Source organism: Hydra vulgaris, chromosome 08 (assembly GCF_038396675.1).
Source record: "Hydra vulgaris chromosome 08, alternate assembly HydraT2T_AEP".
Classification (NCBI taxonomy): domain Eukaryota; kingdom Metazoa; phylum Cnidaria; class Hydrozoa; order Anthoathecata; family Hydridae; genus Hydra; species Hydra vulgaris.
The window spans coordinates 38,485,001-38,503,790 of record NC_088927.1 but is presented as its reverse complement, the minus strand read 5'-3'; the positions used below and the strand labels follow the sequence as shown (position 1 = coordinate 38,503,790).

The following is an 18,790-nucleotide window of genomic DNA, read 5'->3' as shown; positions in this document are numbered from 1 at the left end:
AAAAAGATGGTAAATTTCTAGCTTGAAGTGCTTGAAACGCAGATAATAACAGAACAAACTCAATGTAGATGGCTTGAACTGTGAAACTAACATCCGTTGAGCAATTAAAATCTTTGGTCATGGTTTTATAGTTCCAACTTATGTTTAACGTTGGTGGTTTATGAATAAATAAGATACCACCTAAAGCACCTTGAAAAATTATAAGAACCAGCGCAATGAGAAAATCAACTGAAGAAGATACAATTTTTTCTTTAGTTGTTATACGATGATTTAGTTTGAAAATTTTGATGTACTTCCGTGTCTTAATGCATGTTATGGCCGCTAAAACCGTAAATAAAAATCCGAGCACTAAATGTCTTACAGAACATGTTGCAAGTACTGGCGTATTTATGTACAAATTGGGAATGATTACAAGTATTAACAAATGTGTCACTAACTGTATAACCGAATACATAAGATTACCGGTTTTAACAACAGACGTTTTTCTTTGGACAACATAAATCAACATTGTGCACAAACAATACACGGAACCCAAAACTGACAATACAATTACAACTATTCCTTCAAAATCTGTAGATCTGAGGCACCTATTTTTAAAAACGTTGATACATTTTGTTTTGTCATGGTTTGACTCACAGTATTTTGAGCATGCGATACACTCGTTACTGCCAACGTTTTTTTTGACGTGATTATTTCGACATGGAGTACATTTCCAGTTTTGTAGCTTTATTGAATTTTCATCTATCACTGTCATCATTTTTGGCTCATACCCTGGTTTACAAATTATTGTAGGACACAATTTTGTATCTTTTTTATAGCTGTGGAAATCATCTATTGAATAAGGTTTTATATCAGTACCATTTCTGTAAAGAGTCAATAATGTAAATGGCTTTTTATGAAGTTCCAAATATTCGGAAACAAATTTACTGAACAAGTCACTATGATTTAAGTAACGATTAATAGTAGCTGTTAACATAAAAACCTTATTTATATAGCTTTTTTCCATAAACTCTGTTATATCTACCTCATTTAAAGTATCCAGAGAATAATCAAAATAATTAGTTATAATATCATCATTTCTTTTTAATCTTTCCAATGAAATATGATATTTAGAACGACCTATGAAGTTTTTATCAATTAAGTTGTTTGCAAAACATGTTTTTATTGTCACATTTAGACGATGAAAAATCTCTAGAAACTCTTTTAAGCCATTAGTTGCACTTTTAGTTGCATATATAAACAAAATATCCACTTTGTGTTCATTATGCATTTTATGAGCAATCATTTCCATAAAAGAAATATTTCTAAAATCGACAGTATAGTCTACGAGACAAAGATTTGGATATGTCTTAGTAATTTCATAAAAGTTTAAACCACTCTCATCGTTGGCAGTTATACTTATGGTTACAAGTTTTTTTATACTTAGTGTGTTAATAATAGTTATAAGAAAGTCTTGACTCAATGGTACATATGACCAATAGTTATCATTAAAGTGAACCAAATTTTTGTTTGATGTATTGAAATCTAGATGAATGTAAAGATTGTTAAAGGCAATCACATCTGCAATTGCTTGTGTTGAGTCTTTATCAAGAAAAGTGACAAATAATACGTTTTTCAAATAATTTTTGAACTTTTCTCCCATGATAATACTTAATGCAAGATTCTGTGCAGAGGAGATGTTGCAAGACGAATATACTATCAAACTATCTGTTATTTGTTTGTTCAAAATTTTTACATAATTTTGGTAGTGTATTGAATTTTCTTGGATTACACTCACCAATAAAAACTTGCTGTTAAAGTTCGGATCTTGATTTAAAAGAGGAAAAAAATTTTTCTCGCACTGCGGGAAAGAAAACGGAAATATTAAAACAAAGTTTAGTAATGTTTTTAAATAAATCATTGTTTGTACTAGAAAAAAACCTTATAGTTTTTAAACTTGATCCAAGTTTTCATAAATCTCATGTATATCTTATTCCATATCACCTTGTATATATCTTTTATTAAACCTTCTGTAACGTAACATAAAAAAACAACAATAAAACTTTAATATCGTGGCGTTCTCCGTACTTGTTTCTTACTTTGCTTCTAAAATTTGGATTGTTTATCCAATAAATTTTATTTAGAAGCAGACTGTTTTACAATCTTTTGTTTAACTTTTTTTTTAAAAAAAGTCCTAATTGAAATTAGAGTAAATAAATATATTTTTATTATCAAAGTTGATTTTGCAAAGCTGACATTTGCAAAGTGGACAAAAAATAAAAACAAGAATTTTAAAAATCAATGGTGGAATATTTTTAGCGAACGAAACTTTCTTAACTTAATTTTTATTTAAAAAAATAACTAAAGAACTTTACTTTAAAGGGCAAAAATAATTCCAGCGACATATTTCTAATCTTTTACTTTCAATTCTTTTTTAAAAACTTTATATTTGAGGGTAAAAGCAAGTAACATTTGAGAGCATTTATTTGAGAGCATTTACATTTTATATAAAATATTTTCCAGGTTTAATAAATAAAATAATTTATAATTTTTTACTTTTTTTCTTCATAATAACAATTGCATAATAAAACTTCTAACTTTTCTTTAAAACGTTTTTTGATTGTTCTAAAAGATTGAGGATTTTTGAAATCAACTTTCAAAATAAGCGAGACAACCTAAAAGCTTAGAACTACACAACAACATAGTTGCTGTGTAGTTGCTCTTCTAAAAGTACTAATTACAATTTTCAAGTTTTTTCTGTTTTTCTAATTAGATTAAAAAGACAAAGCAAGAAAATTTTGATAAATATTATGACAAATTGAATCTCACAAACCAGTTGCATGGATTGCAACACGGATTCGAAAGTACTATCAAAGTTTAAAAACCTATTCGAGTTACTAGATCTAAAAAAGAAAAAAAAAGATAAGAAAAAATACCAATTTTTACAAAAGTTAACACAAATTAAAAATTTACATAAAATAAAAACCAACAACTTTTTTTTACCTTTGTAACTGTCGAGCTCATCAACTACACGATGAGAACTTGTTTCTGACATAGATTTCTACAATAAATAAACATATATATATATATATATATATATATATATATATATATATATATATATATATATATATATATATATATATATATATATATATATATGGCGTGTTTCGTAATCAACTTATGTTACACGCATTAACTTTATCAATTTTTATCCTATTTGAACTGCTTACCTTATTTCTAGAAGCTGTCTGAAGAATAAAATAAGCTAAAAAGTTTTGAGTCAGACAAAAGGATGGCGAACTTAGGATCAAAAAGAAAATTTAACTTACGGTACAATTTTAGGGTCGGATTTCTGGATTTTGGTATTGTAAATTGTATTGAATCTTTTAACATGCTGTTGTGAATTCAATATTTATTACAATAAAAGTAAAAAATTTCCATTAGAAGTGACCTACTTAGAAAAATAAATGTGTTATTTTGACACTATAGAATTAACTTAATTTAACATGCGATTATTGAAGAAGATTTCCACCGAAATCAGCTCATATCTCTCCAACAAAAAGTAAAAGTGAGCTAATAATTTACAAAAAATCAGTTTATTGTTTATGGCAGATAAAATAGTAGCCAAATCCATATTACACTGTAAAAAAACTCCGTTGTATTTATCAGACTTTTTCCGTTGTTATGTTACGAAAAAAATCCGTTTTTAATAAATTACTGGTCTTTTAACTATACTTTTAAGACTTTTGAAATAATCACATCATTTTATATAATTTTGTCCGTATTTATAAAAAGAAGAAGTTCCGTAACTTTAAATTACGGACTTTAACCGAATATTTTAGTGTACTTTAGTATAGCCTCTAATTTACAGAGCGCCAAAGTTCTTTTTCACGAGAAGAAATTATACATGATATAATTTCAAGTTAGAAATTTTAATATATTTATATTTGTTTTACTGGAACAAAAGTCCTATATGTTTTTAAAGAAATGCATTCACAAAAAACTCTTTTTAATTTAGATTAAGGATGCTGTTATAAATAGATATAGATATTTATTAAAGATAGGACTTATCTTTAGGTAGATCATTAAAGAGCCTAAAGCTTTAGGACCTGTCTTTATCAGAAGTACCTATCATAGATACTTCTGGAAATTATTTTCCTATATTATATAGGATTTATATCGTTTAAAAACCTTTTCTTATGTATTGAATTTTTTAAAGTTCATATTATTTAGTGTTACATTTTTATAGTTTATAAAAGAAACACTAAACAATATGAACTTTAAAAATTTCAATTTATAAGAAAAAGATCCTTTAGCATTGTAAATAAATAAAACATAACTTACTAATAAGTCATGTTTTATTTACAACTTAATTTAGACATATTGAATTTGCGATTGACAGTGTATTTATTTGAGATTGTTTTATATATATATATATATATATATATATATATATATATATATATATATATATATATATATATATATTTAATTTACATTCATGGATTTACTCCACAAAATACTCTTTATTTGCCAAAACACGAAAGTACAATGATCATTTGTGATGATATACTTTCATACTTTTTTATAAAAAATCTATAAAAATTCCAATCTATAAGCTTTTTCATAATACCCTCAATGTATTTTCTAACTTGATTCACTTCTAACTTACACTTTCTTCTATATCACTGCATCCTGATTATCTGCAACTGTACGCTCTACATGCTCGCTTTACATACAATTTTTATAGTAATAACAATAATAATAATATAGTAATTATAATAAATTTAATAAATCGGTTTCTATACATCAATCGTTTATACATACAAAGTTACAGTTACAAACATTAATAAACTGACAAAACGCAACAACTAACGATGACATACAAAACGGCTATTGCTTAAAAAAATTATAAAGATTTAGTAAATATATTAATCATAGCTCTCATAATATAATAACCAAAATATATTGCAAATAATATGACTAAATAAATAAATAAAATATAAACAGATAAACACTGAGAAAATCAAAACAAAACAAAAGTTACAACAAACTTTACTAACAAACCAAAAAATTAAGGCATGCTATCGGAAAAATCTGCCCACCTTTCTTGATCAAAAAGGATGTAAGAAAGCTTAAATGTATTTAAATCAATATATTTCTGAAAAATTAAGACTGTAAAGATTACATATTAATAGGGAAAAAACAAAAAAAAAGTTAAGTTTTACAGAAATTCTGACTTTCTTTTTGATGCCTTAAATTTCTGGACAGAATGATTTTTGTAAGTTATAGCAGCGTAATCCCATTTTTTCTTCAAATCTGTAGCTGATTTTACTGTTTTTCCACTTAATTTCAATTTCTTTTTTATGATGGCCCAATATTTTTCAATAGGACGTAATTCGGGACAGTTTGGAGAATTCATCTTTTTCGGAACCAACATCACTCCATTATCATTGTAAAACTTTTGAGCATCTTTTGAGTAATGTATTGTGGCTAAATCAGGCCAAAACAATACTGAAGTACTTCTATGAGCTTTAATTGGTCGTTTTATACGAGAAAGACAACATTTCACGTATTCCGAAGATTTCATTGTGCCCAAACAAGCATGAATTGGCGATTTTTTGCCGCAAGAGCAAAGTGCCTGCCAAATCATGTTCTTCCAATGAAGTCTCTCACTGTTCGAGAGCTCTAGGATTTGCTGTGCGTTTTTTTCGACCACTTCCTTGTTTTCTCTGAATAGTTTTCTGTTCTGTAAACTGTTTAAGAACAATATCTACAGTTCTTCTTGATATTTTTAATGATTTCGCCAACTTTCTATTCAATAAAGTTGGATTTTTTAAATGTTTGTCCACAATCAAAAATCTTTGTTTAGTTTGCTCGGTTGACATTTTGAAACTAAATAATATTTTTAATTATTTTTTTCTGCTAAAATGTTCTATTATACAAACACAACTACACACAAAAAAATAATTTCAAAAAACGACTGTTAACTAGCTTTACCACACCGCAAAAGGTGGGCAGATTTTTCCGAGGCGAAGCACGCCTTACGTTAAGTACTTTTGGCAACAAAAAATAAAAAACAACAACATAAAATCAAAAATAAAAAACAATAATAAGTAAAAAAAATATATATATAATAATACACCGGTAGAACAAAACATATATAATAAATGGCTAAAATGAAAATAAAAACAAATAATATATAACTGTATAAAAAATTATATATCACTATTTAAGAATAATTAATAACTAAAAAATAAAACAATAAATGACTAACAAAAAATAACAAGTAAAACTTTATACGCTAAAAAACTAAAGAAAAATCATTACTACAAGACCGCATAACATCTTGACTAAAAAATAAATTGTAAATAAGAATCCTAAGAAATATATGAAAGAAAACTAAAGAAATATATGAAATAAAACTAAAGAAGTATATGAAAAAATAAAAAAATCTTGATTTACCGATCTTTTTTTGAGTATAAATAGTTATTATTTTCTTTCTTTTCCATTCTTTTTATTTTAAAAGCGTTTTAATATTTAAAATTTTAATATTTAAAAAACGTTAAATATAAAAACCCAATTAAATATTAATGATGTCAGTTAAATTTTTGTCAAAATGGGTCCCCAAGTTCTTATTTTAACCTTATCCCTGTCATCTTGATTTAGAACACCATGCCCAATACCTATCTCATATCGAACTCTTGCTTTGTTAATCTCCAGGGATTCTCTAATTTTTTTTATCCTGATTTTAAAACGACTGTCAAGGTCTTAGGATTTAGCCAATCAAAGTTACCACAACATGTTCTAGAATGTTCCGTGGCTCCTGAACTTGACCATTTTTGATTTTTACAATCTCTTTGGTGTTCTGCACTTCTTGAAATGATTTTCTTTTTGGTCTCACCAATATATACATTTCCACATGAGCATTTAAGTTGGTAAACTTAAATGAATTTGAGTTCGGAGGTAGTTTTGTTTTGTTGTTGCATAATATGTTATTTAAATTGGGAGCTGAAGTAAATATAACTCTGATGTTTTTTATTCTAAATTCTCTTCGGAGTTTTGGGCCAATAATAGGTATCCAAGGTAGTTTAACAAACTGTTTATCTAATTGATTAGATGTAGTATTTTTTGAAAGGCGATCTAACTAGGTTTTGGTTATTTTAATAAGATAACTTTTAATTTCCTCATAAATGCATTTATGAGGAAATCAATTTCTTGTGAGAGATATTTTTGAGAGTAGATTTGTTTTGCTCTACATAAAAAACCTTTAAAGATGCCAGTGGTTATGCTTGGGTTGATGTTGGAGTTCGGTTTTATTTGAACATTTGTTAAAATCCATTCATTGTATTTGTAATTCAAATATCTCAAAAATTAAGCTGTTTTTGTTTACTTTTAAGTTCAACAGTATATTTTATGGAGGGGTTTTGTTCATTTAAAGTTTTAAGAAACAATTCTTGCTTTTCTTTTGAATCGAAGCAAGAATGGCTATCATCCACATATCTTTTGTAAGTTATTGGTTGGAATGAATTAACAAAGGCTTTATTAAGAGTTCTTTTTTCTATACTTTGCAAAAATGCTTCAGATATGACTACCATCAATGATAAACCAATTGGATAAAACCATCAATGATAAACCTGCATAAGGTAAAATTCGGATTTTATCTTCGTATAAAAAATAACATGCTTAATGGAAGTTCAATTAACTGGTGTATATCTATAAGACTTAATTTAATCCTAGTTTTTAAATTGTCAAGATCATCGTTCAATAAGTTAATAATAACAGAAATCGCTTCATAAATTGGTACGGATGGATATAAATTAACTCTATTGAATTGTATAACTTACCCTGTTTTCTTAATTTACATAATAGTTTTTGAAATTTAGTAGTGAATGTGGGTGCTGGGTCGTAATCAATAATTTTACTATTTTTTTATTCGTTCTTTTAATTTACCTTTTGCTTCATTTTGATATGATAAAGCAAAAACTGTTCCTTTGTCAAACGGATATATCTTTAGCTGTGAAGTTTTTTTAGGTTATGTAAAGAAAAGCGTTACTGTTTTGTTAAATTATCTTTTATTTTAAATGTGTTAAAATATCTTTTATTTATATCTTATTAAAATAACCAAAACCTAGTTAGACTGCCTTTTAAAAAATACTACGTCTAATCAATTAGATAAACAGTTTGTTAAACTACCTTGGATACCTATTATTGGCCCAAAACTTAGAATTTAGAAAACAAAACATCAGAGTTATATTTACTTCAGCTCCCAATTTAAATAACATATTATGCAACAACAAAACTAAACTACCTCCGAACTCAAATCCATTTAGGTTTACCAACTTAATGCTCATGTGGAAATGTATATATTGGTGAGACCAAAAAGAAAATCATTTCAAGAAGTGCAGAACACCAAAGAGATTGTAAAAATCAAAAATGGTCAAGTTCAGGAGCCACGGAACATTCTAGAACATGTTGTGGTAACTTTGATTGGCTAAATCCTAAGACCTTGGCAGTCGTTTTAAAATCAGGATAAAAAAATTAGAGAATCCCTGGAGATTAACAAAGCAAGAGTTCGATATGAGATAGGTATTGGGCATGATGTTCTAAATCAAGATGACAGGGATAAGGTTAAAACAAGAACTTGGGGACCCATTTTGACAAAAATTTAAATGACGTCATTGTTATATTATTTAATTGGTTTTTTATATTTGATGCTTTTGTTAATGTCTTCTTTTTAAACGGTTTGTTTAATGTTATTTTGTAACGTTTTATTATTACCTGATGACGCTGACCACAATAGGTCAGCGAAATATCGTTAATTTATTATTATATCAAAATATATTTTAAAATAGTTATACGCTGCCTTTTTATTGAAATCAACTTACATATCATATATATAAATATATAAATATATACATATATTTAAATATATACAAATATATGAATATATATATATATATATATATATATATATATATATATATATATATATATATATATATATATGTATATATATATATATATATATATATATATATATATATATATATATATATATATATATATATATATATATATATATATATATATATATATATATATATATCAGCTGAAGGATTGTTCACATGTCTTTATACTTAATGTCATAAATTTTTTCTATTTATGGCGTACAAGGTAATTTTAGTCAATTTTCAAGAACCAAATCAGGGCAATTGGTCTAATTTAGATATCCAACTCTAAATTAGGAAAAAACTGTTTTCTTTCCTTTTTTTTTTGTGTTTTTCTAAAAAACATTCTTTATAATATGATTATCGTTACTTAGTTTAAATAGTGTCATTTAATTGCCCTAAAATTTAAACAACTATTTTACATTTAAAAATGAAAATAAAATTACAAAAGTTCTTTTATTAATTTTTGAAATTTTTCTTCATGAAAAAAGTAAAATAATCAATCAACAATAAATTAAAGATGCCTGCTTCATTTCCAAAGTAAACTAATACGGATTATGCAGTTAAATTCATGGTAAAATAATGTGTTTTTTATTATGTCATTATTATGAATTTCGGAAACATTAAAACAACTTCAAAAAAGGAACATAAAGTAAGTATTATTAAAATTATTAAAATATATTAATAATATCTTTCATACTTCAATAGTTATCATTTAAAAAAAAAGAAGATTGAAAACAACTTTAACATTTTCTGTTGTGGAAAACTCCATGAATATATACATACACATTTTTGTCAATATGGTGAATTTAAAAAATAATATTTGTTACATAATTATAAATCATGTCTGATATTATTAACCATAGTCTATACAATGTATTTTGGATTTTTATTAAAGAATATTGTATTTACAGTTTGTATTCCTAAAGATTTAGATTTTGTAGATAAAATAGTAGACAGGTAACTTTAGAATTTAAGCTTTTATATTTATATAAAATATATGTATATATATGTATATGTATATATATATATATATATATATATATATATATATATATATATATATATATATATATATATATATATATATATATATATATATATATAGACTTCACATGTTGCATGATTGCTAAACACAAAATCTACTGCCATAGATATAGATAAGTTAAAGATATAAAAAAAAAACTAAGTGGAAAAAAGAAAACATAAATCTACAAAGAAAAAATCGATTCTCTTTCCAGTCAACAATTTTAAAGACATATTTTTCTATGCAAAATAATAAAGTTTAAATATATATACTACTATGTGTTACAGCGCAAGTACTAACTTGTGTTACAAATTATAATGTGTTACAGCGCAAGTACTAACTTGTGTGATAAATTATTATGTGTTACAGCGCAAGTACTTGTGTGACAAATTATTATAATTTTCATCATATGTATCAACCTATGTTGCAGTACAAGTATTAATATTTGTTGTAGAGTATTAATGCATGTCTTAAATCCCTAAATGTCTTAAATGTCCTTTATTATTATAAATTCAATTATAGTATATTAGTAATAGCTTTGATATTAGTAAGAAGTTCAATATATTAATAAAAAAAAATTAACTATGTTTTACTGTATGACAAAGCAAACTTTTTTAACATTATCACAATGATTTAAATTAATAAATTTAACTCTGTTTAACCAAGGTGTATGTGGTGCATACCATGTGTGTGTTTCACCAAGACATATGTGGCGTACATTATGTGCGTTTAACCAAGGTGTATGTGGTGATACCGTGTGTGTATTTAACCAAGGTATATAAGGTATATGAGGTGTATGAAGAGTAGGTGTTTGAAAAAAATTTCAGGTTTTTTCATTTATTTTAAAATTCATTAATATCATGTAAGAAAAATTTTACTCAGAGTGAATGTTAAATATTTTTAGCATTATTTTAGTGTAGATTTGTGAAGTAATATCTCAGTTTTGAAAATTAAATTAAAAAAATATTTTTAATTATAACATAAAGCCATAAACATATGATTACTTTAATTATGGTTTGTTATTGCAAATACATAAAGTTTAATAAAAACAACAATGAAAAAAATAATATGCAAAATAAATAATGCATAATGCAAATTTAATTAATACCTTAACAATTGGAATAGGTATTTTAATTAAAGTTGATATATTGTTTCTTATATTTCTTACACTTTCTAACTCTCCGCTCCTAAAATAAAAAAATAAAAAAAATCATAATAGGTGATATAAAGAAAAACAAGTTCTAAATAAAAATTTTACAACTATTAAAAACTTTTCCTACTACTGGTTTCTATAAGGTTTTTATAAGAATTTCAAAGAAGCCAGATCCCTAGCTTTATTGCAGCAACCATTTTTTTTTTTTTTCAGTGTCTGTTGCATACACTAATAGTAAAAAAAAAAAAAAGAAAAAAAAAAGAAAAAAAAAGCCACACCATGATGTATCCATCAAGAAATTCATAACATCTTTAGCAACTTCATCAGGTATAATGCCTGCAAAAGTGTTCAAAGTTGTAAAAAAATGTTCAGCAGTGGCTACACGTATCTAGAAATAAAAAAGGAAAGTATTTAGTCACACTATAAAAATATAAATAGTTGCATATATAGCAATCAGCGTTAAAGTACAACAATGTTTATTACAAAAACTAAATATGGTTGATGGTTGAAGTAATTTTAAAATTTAACAAAAGGAAAAAATAAATGAAATATATATGAAATATGCACACATATTCAAGAAAAAGATTGATTGAAAGATAGAAAGATTAAAACATGGAACATATATTCAAGAAATTATGAAATGTGGCACATAATTAAAAATATCTATATATATATAATGAAAAGTATCACTTGAGAAAAAGTAATAAAAAAAAATTTAAAAACAATTGCAAAAAACTATAACAACCCCTGCAACAATTGCAGTAAAATATTTGTAATAACCCAATAATAATCAAAACCGATAGAACTCACCCTTGGATACTTGTGACAAAGCAGCAACAAAATTTTTTGAAGACATTTATTTCGAACTTTTCCAACAAATTGTGTTAAACCACAGAATCTTATAAAAAAAAATTTTTTTTAAGACATTTATTTCGAACTTTTCCAACAAATTGTGTTAAACCACAAAATCTTATAAAAAAAAATTTTTTTGAAGACATTTATTTCGAACTTTTCCAACAAATTGTGTTAAACCACAGAATCTTATAAAAAAAATTTTTTTTGAAGACATTTATTTCGAACTTTTTCAACAAATTGTGTTAAACCACAGAATCTTATAAAAAAAAATTTTTTTGAAGACATTTATTTAGAACTTTTCCAACAAATTGTGTTAAACCACAGAATCTTATAAAAAAAAATTTTCAAAAAAGCAACAACAAAAAAAAACAAACAAAAAAAAAATCAAGAAAAAAAAAATTTAAACTTACACTTTAACAGATGCTACAAGCTTAGTTGTATCAGCTGAACAAGAAACCTCCTTTTTAATTAACTCAAATAAGTGCAATAGAAATTCATTACTAAAAAAAATTGTAAAAATACTAGAAATAAAAAATTAGTTTATGTCTTTATTTATCAAAAAGTATTTCATTAATGCATTATTTAACCAAGATTCGAAGATATCGAAGATATCTTGGTTAAATAATGGTGAATAAAAGGCGAAGAAGCATTTTTCACTTTCCAAGTACAAGCCTATTGCAAATGTTTCCAGTATAATGAAAATAGAAATTCTATACAGAAAAAGTAAAATAATGTTTACCTATTTTCAATATCATTATAAACATCCAAACATGCAGATGTTAAAAGTAAATCAAACAAACGCATCATTGGAATAATAATTCTAAATGAATCAAGTTATGATAATAATAAAAGATAAAAGTTTAAAAAAATTTGTAAATAATATATAGAGTTTATTATTTTTTTTTTTTTTGGGAGGCTGAATAAGTACAAATTTCATAAGTGCAAAGCAGTTGCAAAAACTGGCATGAGTGTGAACTGCAAAATGTGAATTGGCATAAGTGCGCCAAAAGAGTTTGCAAGTATGAACTGGCATAAATGCCAACTGGCATAAGTGCAAAATATTTGCAAATTGGCATAAGTGCCCCAAAAGAATTTGCAAACACTGGCATAAGCCCAAATTATTATAAGCCCAAATTAGCCCATAAGTGTAAAGCAGTTACAAAAACTAGCATAAGTGCAAACTAGCATAAATGAAAACTGTCATAAGTGCAAAGCATAATTGGCATATGTGTGAACTGGCACATGTAACATGTGCACCAAAATAATTAGCAAAAACATAAGTAAAGTAAAAACTGGCATAAGTGCGCCAAAAGAACTTAAAAACTAGCATAGAATCCGCACTTATTTTATTGTGTTTATACAAAAGTATTTAAAGTAAATAAACAAAAATATCACCTGTCATTTTTTTTATTATTTTCCATTATTTGAAGTAAATTGCTCATAATTGCCTTCATGTCATCCTCACTAAACCATTAATTATAAAAACATATATATATATACACATGCACAAAACAAACACAAAAAATATGTATACATATATGTATATATATACATATATATATATATATATATATATATATATATATATATATATATATATATATATATATATATATATATATATATATATATATATATATATATATATATGTATATATATATATATATACACACACACACATATAAGTGCATACTTAGATTAGCACTCTGATGTTATAATAATTTAGGGAGCTGCAAGGACTTCAGTACATACATCTACTGATATAGGGAGAACATGCAAGAAATTTGCTACTAAGGGTTTAGGTTTGGGCAGTAATAAGTTTTTTTCATTATTCTTTTTTTTTTTTTTTTTAAAAAAAAAGTAGTAAATGTATATCTATAGGCACTATGTAATATATATTTATCCAGGTCACTGATTCCCTGACTGCGTATTGCATTAGTGGTTAATTATAATAATAAAATTAAATAAATTTTTATGCACTTCAGGTAATTATTCAATTATTTCATCGGTGAAACACTTTAATATCAGACATTTAAACAAAAATCAAAAATTTCACTCAATAACTCCGAAACACGAATCTTGATAAACAAGGTTGCTGCGTGGAGAAACAAGTTGAGTGCGGTACTACCAGGGATGTGGTGGAGATTCTCTGAACTTCTTGCATACGAGGCGAGCACTCTACCACTACAAAACTACTGCAGTTACAAAAGGGTGACAATTAACATTGCTTTAAAATGTTGTCATTAAAGGAAATATTACTTTAGTGTAGATTTATTAGATTTTTTGCTAAACTTTCTTTTTTATGTGAAAAAAATGTAGTCATGAGTGTTTCTTTATAGTTAGTTTCTTTATAGGAGTTTATTTATGATAAATATCTGTTTGAATTTTTTTGTAATTTTAAGAATAATTCTACAACCGTTTTCAAAATGCTACCAAAAAAAACAAAAAAAAAACAACCAACTTTGACTTTTTTTACAAAATAAGCGAATTTAGATACCTAAAAACATTATTGAATAAATATTTATGAAAAATTGTGAAAAAATTCATAAAAATTATTTCAAAAAAAGTAGTACAAAGAGTTTCTCCTATTAACTTTCTTTTAATTGTGTTTTTCTTGAAATATGTAAAAAGCACCTTAAGGCGTTTTGAAAAAACCACTGTATAATTGCAATGTCACAAAACTTAATTACACTTTAGGTGTTATCATTTTCCTTAAATTCTGTATCAAAATCAGTTATAAAATTAATTGATTCATTTAATTTAGTTAAAAACTTTAAATTTTCTTATGTGAGAGGGTATTGATAGAAGGGATTTTGTATTTTTCATTGGTTTCCACCCAATAAAAAACACAAATTTATTTTTTTAATAGAATTGTACATGGTTGATTATTATTTTTAAATTAAATCAAATTTTTATTAATAATAATTTTATAAAATGAATAAAGTTTTATGAATAAACAGTGTAAAGGTTTGTAAACATTTTATATTTATTTTAAATGTAACAATAAAAAAGGAACATAAGAATATGAAATTAATGAAAATTTCACAAATAAAAATAAAAATTTTATTTCAAAAATTTTAAAAATAGTCATGCTAAAACTAAAATTAAGAAAAGAAAAAAACTAAAACCTGTCTTGGATATCAGAAAAGTAGTCAAGTAGACCATCTGAGGAATATCTTACCTAAACAACATTTTATCTAGTTTTAAATAAACAAATATTTTACAAATCCAAATCCAAATATTTTACTTTTAATAAAAAATCCAGGATTGGGGTGCTAATAATTTACAGATCAAATGTAGAAACAGCAAATTTAAAATTTTACTAGAATATAAATTTTGAGCAAAAAAAAAAAGCTCCTTGTGAGACTTGTTTTTTATCTTGTGAGATCAGGCATAATAAAAAATGAAAGAAACTCAGCAACAAACTTGATGCAATTCAAAATCAGTTTATGTGTATATCAACAATAAAACCAAAGCTAAAGATTTTATAAAGTGCTCTATACAAATAAAAAGTTAACCGATGATGAAAATGGTATCACTTGTAATGGAATTAAAGTGGCTAATCCAGGATGTAACAAAGTAAGTTTACTTAATTACTTTGTCTACTATTTCCAGTACTTCTACATAAAACAGCTTATGTTTACAGCACATTACTTTTACTTTTACCTTCGCTACTTTTCAACCTTACTTTTTTACTTTGTAACGAGTAATTTTGTTAATAAATAAATGGATAGCTAGTGTGAAAACCCAAAGACTCGTCTAAAGAATTTTTTCATGGCGTAATAAATGACCCTTGTTATGTATATAGTCTTGTAACTTTCAGAAAAAAGTACAAAAGAACTTTAATTTTATTGGTTTGAGTAAATTGTATAATAACAAACAGTCACAAAGTAATCAATCTATAGAAGTTATTAATAAATCATTATGCCTGCAGTATGTTGTTCCTAATTAGATGAAGTTGAGCTCAATGTAAGCATCTGCGGAATGAACAGGCTGATAACTGAGGAACCAATGTGATGAATAACGTTTGAGACAATTGTGATTTGCCACACTTTTAACAAGCTGAAGTAATATTTATTGCAAAGAATGTCTCTGTTATCAGGCATACTGATCAAACGTTAAATATTGTGCAGTATAAAAAAAAAGGTCTACATGGAATCAGTAGCATAGTAACAAAAAATAGGTCTCACAAAATTTTAATCCGGACCCCTAAATTACTTCTCTACTTTCCTCTCCCTACCTTTTCTTTTCTTGACAAAAATTATACATGAAAACAAACCTTGTTTTTAAACACAACTTTGATTTAATTAAATAGAAACCAGTATGTTACTATACAAGTCTACTATGCATACTTACTACGCAAGTCTAGTAAGTAGAAAATCTAATGAAAGTTTTTTTTTTGTCTTTATAGCTTGAAATTGGTCTATAACGCCTTTTAAATTTAACTGAGCTGCTATTTTTTTAATTTTTTAATTAACCGGCTATTTCTGTTTCAGTAGCTATTAGGTCTAGTACAGACAAAATGATTTGTGTCATTGTTTTCCTTAAATCTGCTTTAATGTGCTTAAGGATCTTTTTGCAGTTGCTACGCTATTATGGGTAATATAAAATATACATAAGCACTGCTATCATATTTTTTAAATGAGCAACTTATATCATAATATGTTATTGTGGACACGGGTAAAATGCTTACGAAATATCTTAAGTATTACAAAATATCTTAATTTTAACCTAAGTCTGTTTTGAGGTAGAGAAACTGGTGAAATGTTATAGAAGATGAAACAATATCAAAAGTCTCTATTAGATTGTTCATGCATAATTTATGATGAAGAAAGCCATGTTGATTTGCAGAGGGCATTTTAGTAACGTTAATGTGCTTAAAGATTTTGTAACAAGTATTTTGACTATTTTTCAGGCAACAAAGTTTAGTGAAATAGGTCGATAGTTTTCAGCAAGTAATTTATCTTCCATATTTTTAAAGACTGAACTAAAATTGCTAATTTCTAGAGAGTGTGTAGTATTCTAGAATTAAAAAATTTATGAGAGATTTTTGTAAATGGAGAAAAAATATTTATAGGGGTTTAGATTAGTAAGTTAATAATGTCTGAAGTAGAAAAATCCAAGTTGTCATTATAACTTCATTTAGGTTAGTATCACTTTTTTAGCGATATAAATTATTCAGAAGGATGTTAAATTATTTCTTTTTTATGTGCTCTTTTTGCTTTAAATATTTCAGCTTTTACTGAATGATTAAGAAGATAGTTTATTTTTATTATTCTTCCATTTAGTTGAGCACTTGATATACCAAGCAAATTTTTTGCTCGGATTAGGTTTATAATATGTGGAGTAACACAAGGATTATACTTTTTCTATGTTTTGGGGATAAAATATTTGCAAACAGTACAATTGTTAGAAATTAAAATTAATTAAACATTTGATCCGCAGTTTTATGCAGAAATAAAATATTCCAGTTGATTGATGCAATAAAGTTTGTTATTGAATCGTAGTCACCTTTGCTGTAACTAAATAACTGAGATTCACTTTCGGGAAATAGTTTTGAAACTAAAATTCCTCAAGTGATACTAAAGTGGCCCTTAGTATTATTACCTAAAGGCAAAAATTTTAAAATAGACTGCTGTAGTTAAATAACAAGTCCAACAGTTTGAGCAACAGGGTATTTAGACTTAGGAATTGTTATATGTTAAAATTACTGACAATGAAGCAGTCACCATAGGGTTTCCTAATTAAGCTATGAGCTAATTTGAAGGATTCAACGATATATTATATTAATTTAGCATCATTTGGTCTATGTTTAACCTAGATAAGTATGTGTTTATTGTTAACTTTTACAGATACAAAAACTTGTTTGAGAAAAGTTTTATAGAATGTTGCTATGTTTATATACATGCATATTATTTTTAAGAATGACAAATTAAAAAAAAAAAAATGAAAAATTTGGTTTGGGACTCAATCTCTGGGCCCTTCTGCAGCTGCAGGCCCTTCGCTATGCTACAGCATGAAATAGTTGCTACCAGCTACAATAAATTTGTAGGAGAAAATGCAGTTCCTTCTTCACAACAACTCGATTCATTGCTGCAAGTTAGTGGTAAACATGGATGCTGCCATAGATAGCAGATTCAATTATGAATCATAATTTGTACACCATGAAGTAAGTAGCAGCAGCAATTTTCCATTGAAAATTTGGATCAAAGACAACGAACAAAAAAGAATTTATCTGGAATTTCTGGAGAACAAATTCAACAGCTGGCTAAAAACAGTGACAGTGCAAGTGCAAATTCAACATATGAAGACGCCATATCTAAATTGAAGATGAATTTTTCAATTTAGATTGTCATATGACACTTATAAAGAAACATGATACTGATGCTGATAGCATTATTTCAACATACATTAGTAGCACTAATTCATCACCTGATGACCTTTATTACTCTCCACTGTTGAAGAATGTCTTTTTTAAACTGAACAATGCTTTACCAGCAGTTGCTTTAGTGTACCAGGGCATGAACCACATACCCGATTACACTAAAAAATAAAAGGACTACAGTTAAAAATACTGCTAGACCAATTATTTTGTTCTAGCGCTTTTAACTTTTATTTTGTTACTTTTACAAACAATACTTTTACTTTTTACTTTTAAAATATTTTTAAAATGTACCAAATGTACCAACAACCCTTTTTTTTAAATCTAAAATCATTTCTGTACATTTTCCTCTGTTTTTTCCAAAACAAATTTTAAAGTGCAAAAAATAAAAAAATTTAAAAAAATTTAAATACTATTAAAGAAAGTTGCATTTTTTTTG

General features: G+C 26.0%; 1 protein-coding gene across 4 annotated transcripts in view; it reads right to left on the bottom strand.

The window, feature by feature from the left end:
• Positions 1-2,520: 2,520 nt before the first annotated feature.
• Positions 2,521-18,790, bottom strand: part of LOC101235701 (tubulin-specific chaperone D) — a 124,690-nt gene continuing 108,420 nt past the window's right edge. Inside the window, exons 41-50 of one of the 4 annotated variants that reach the window (XM_065803655.1) lie at positions 15,098-15,150; positions 13,364-13,432; positions 12,708-12,788; positions 12,379-12,468; positions 11,924-12,011; positions 11,392-11,501; positions 11,069-11,147; positions 2,983-3,040; positions 2,813-2,882; positions 2,521-2,604 (exon numbers count right to left, since the gene is read on the bottom strand). In XM_065803655.1, the coding sequence (XP_065659727.1) occupies positions 2,857-2,882; positions 2,983-3,040; positions 11,069-11,147; positions 11,392-11,501; positions 11,924-12,011; positions 12,379-12,468; positions 12,708-12,788; positions 13,364-13,432; positions 15,098-15,150 (654 nt within the window). In that variant the 3' untranslated portion in view covers positions 2,521-2,604; positions 2,813-2,856. Of the gene's footprint in view, positions 2,883-2,982; positions 3,041-11,068; positions 11,148-11,391; positions 11,502-11,923; positions 12,012-12,058; positions 12,154-12,210; positions 12,296-12,378; positions 12,469-12,707; positions 12,789-13,363; positions 13,433-15,097; positions 15,151-18,790 lie in introns of those variants that run through there. The other 3 variants (XM_065803654.1, XM_065803658.1, XM_065803657.1) reach the window with 3 other exon arrangements.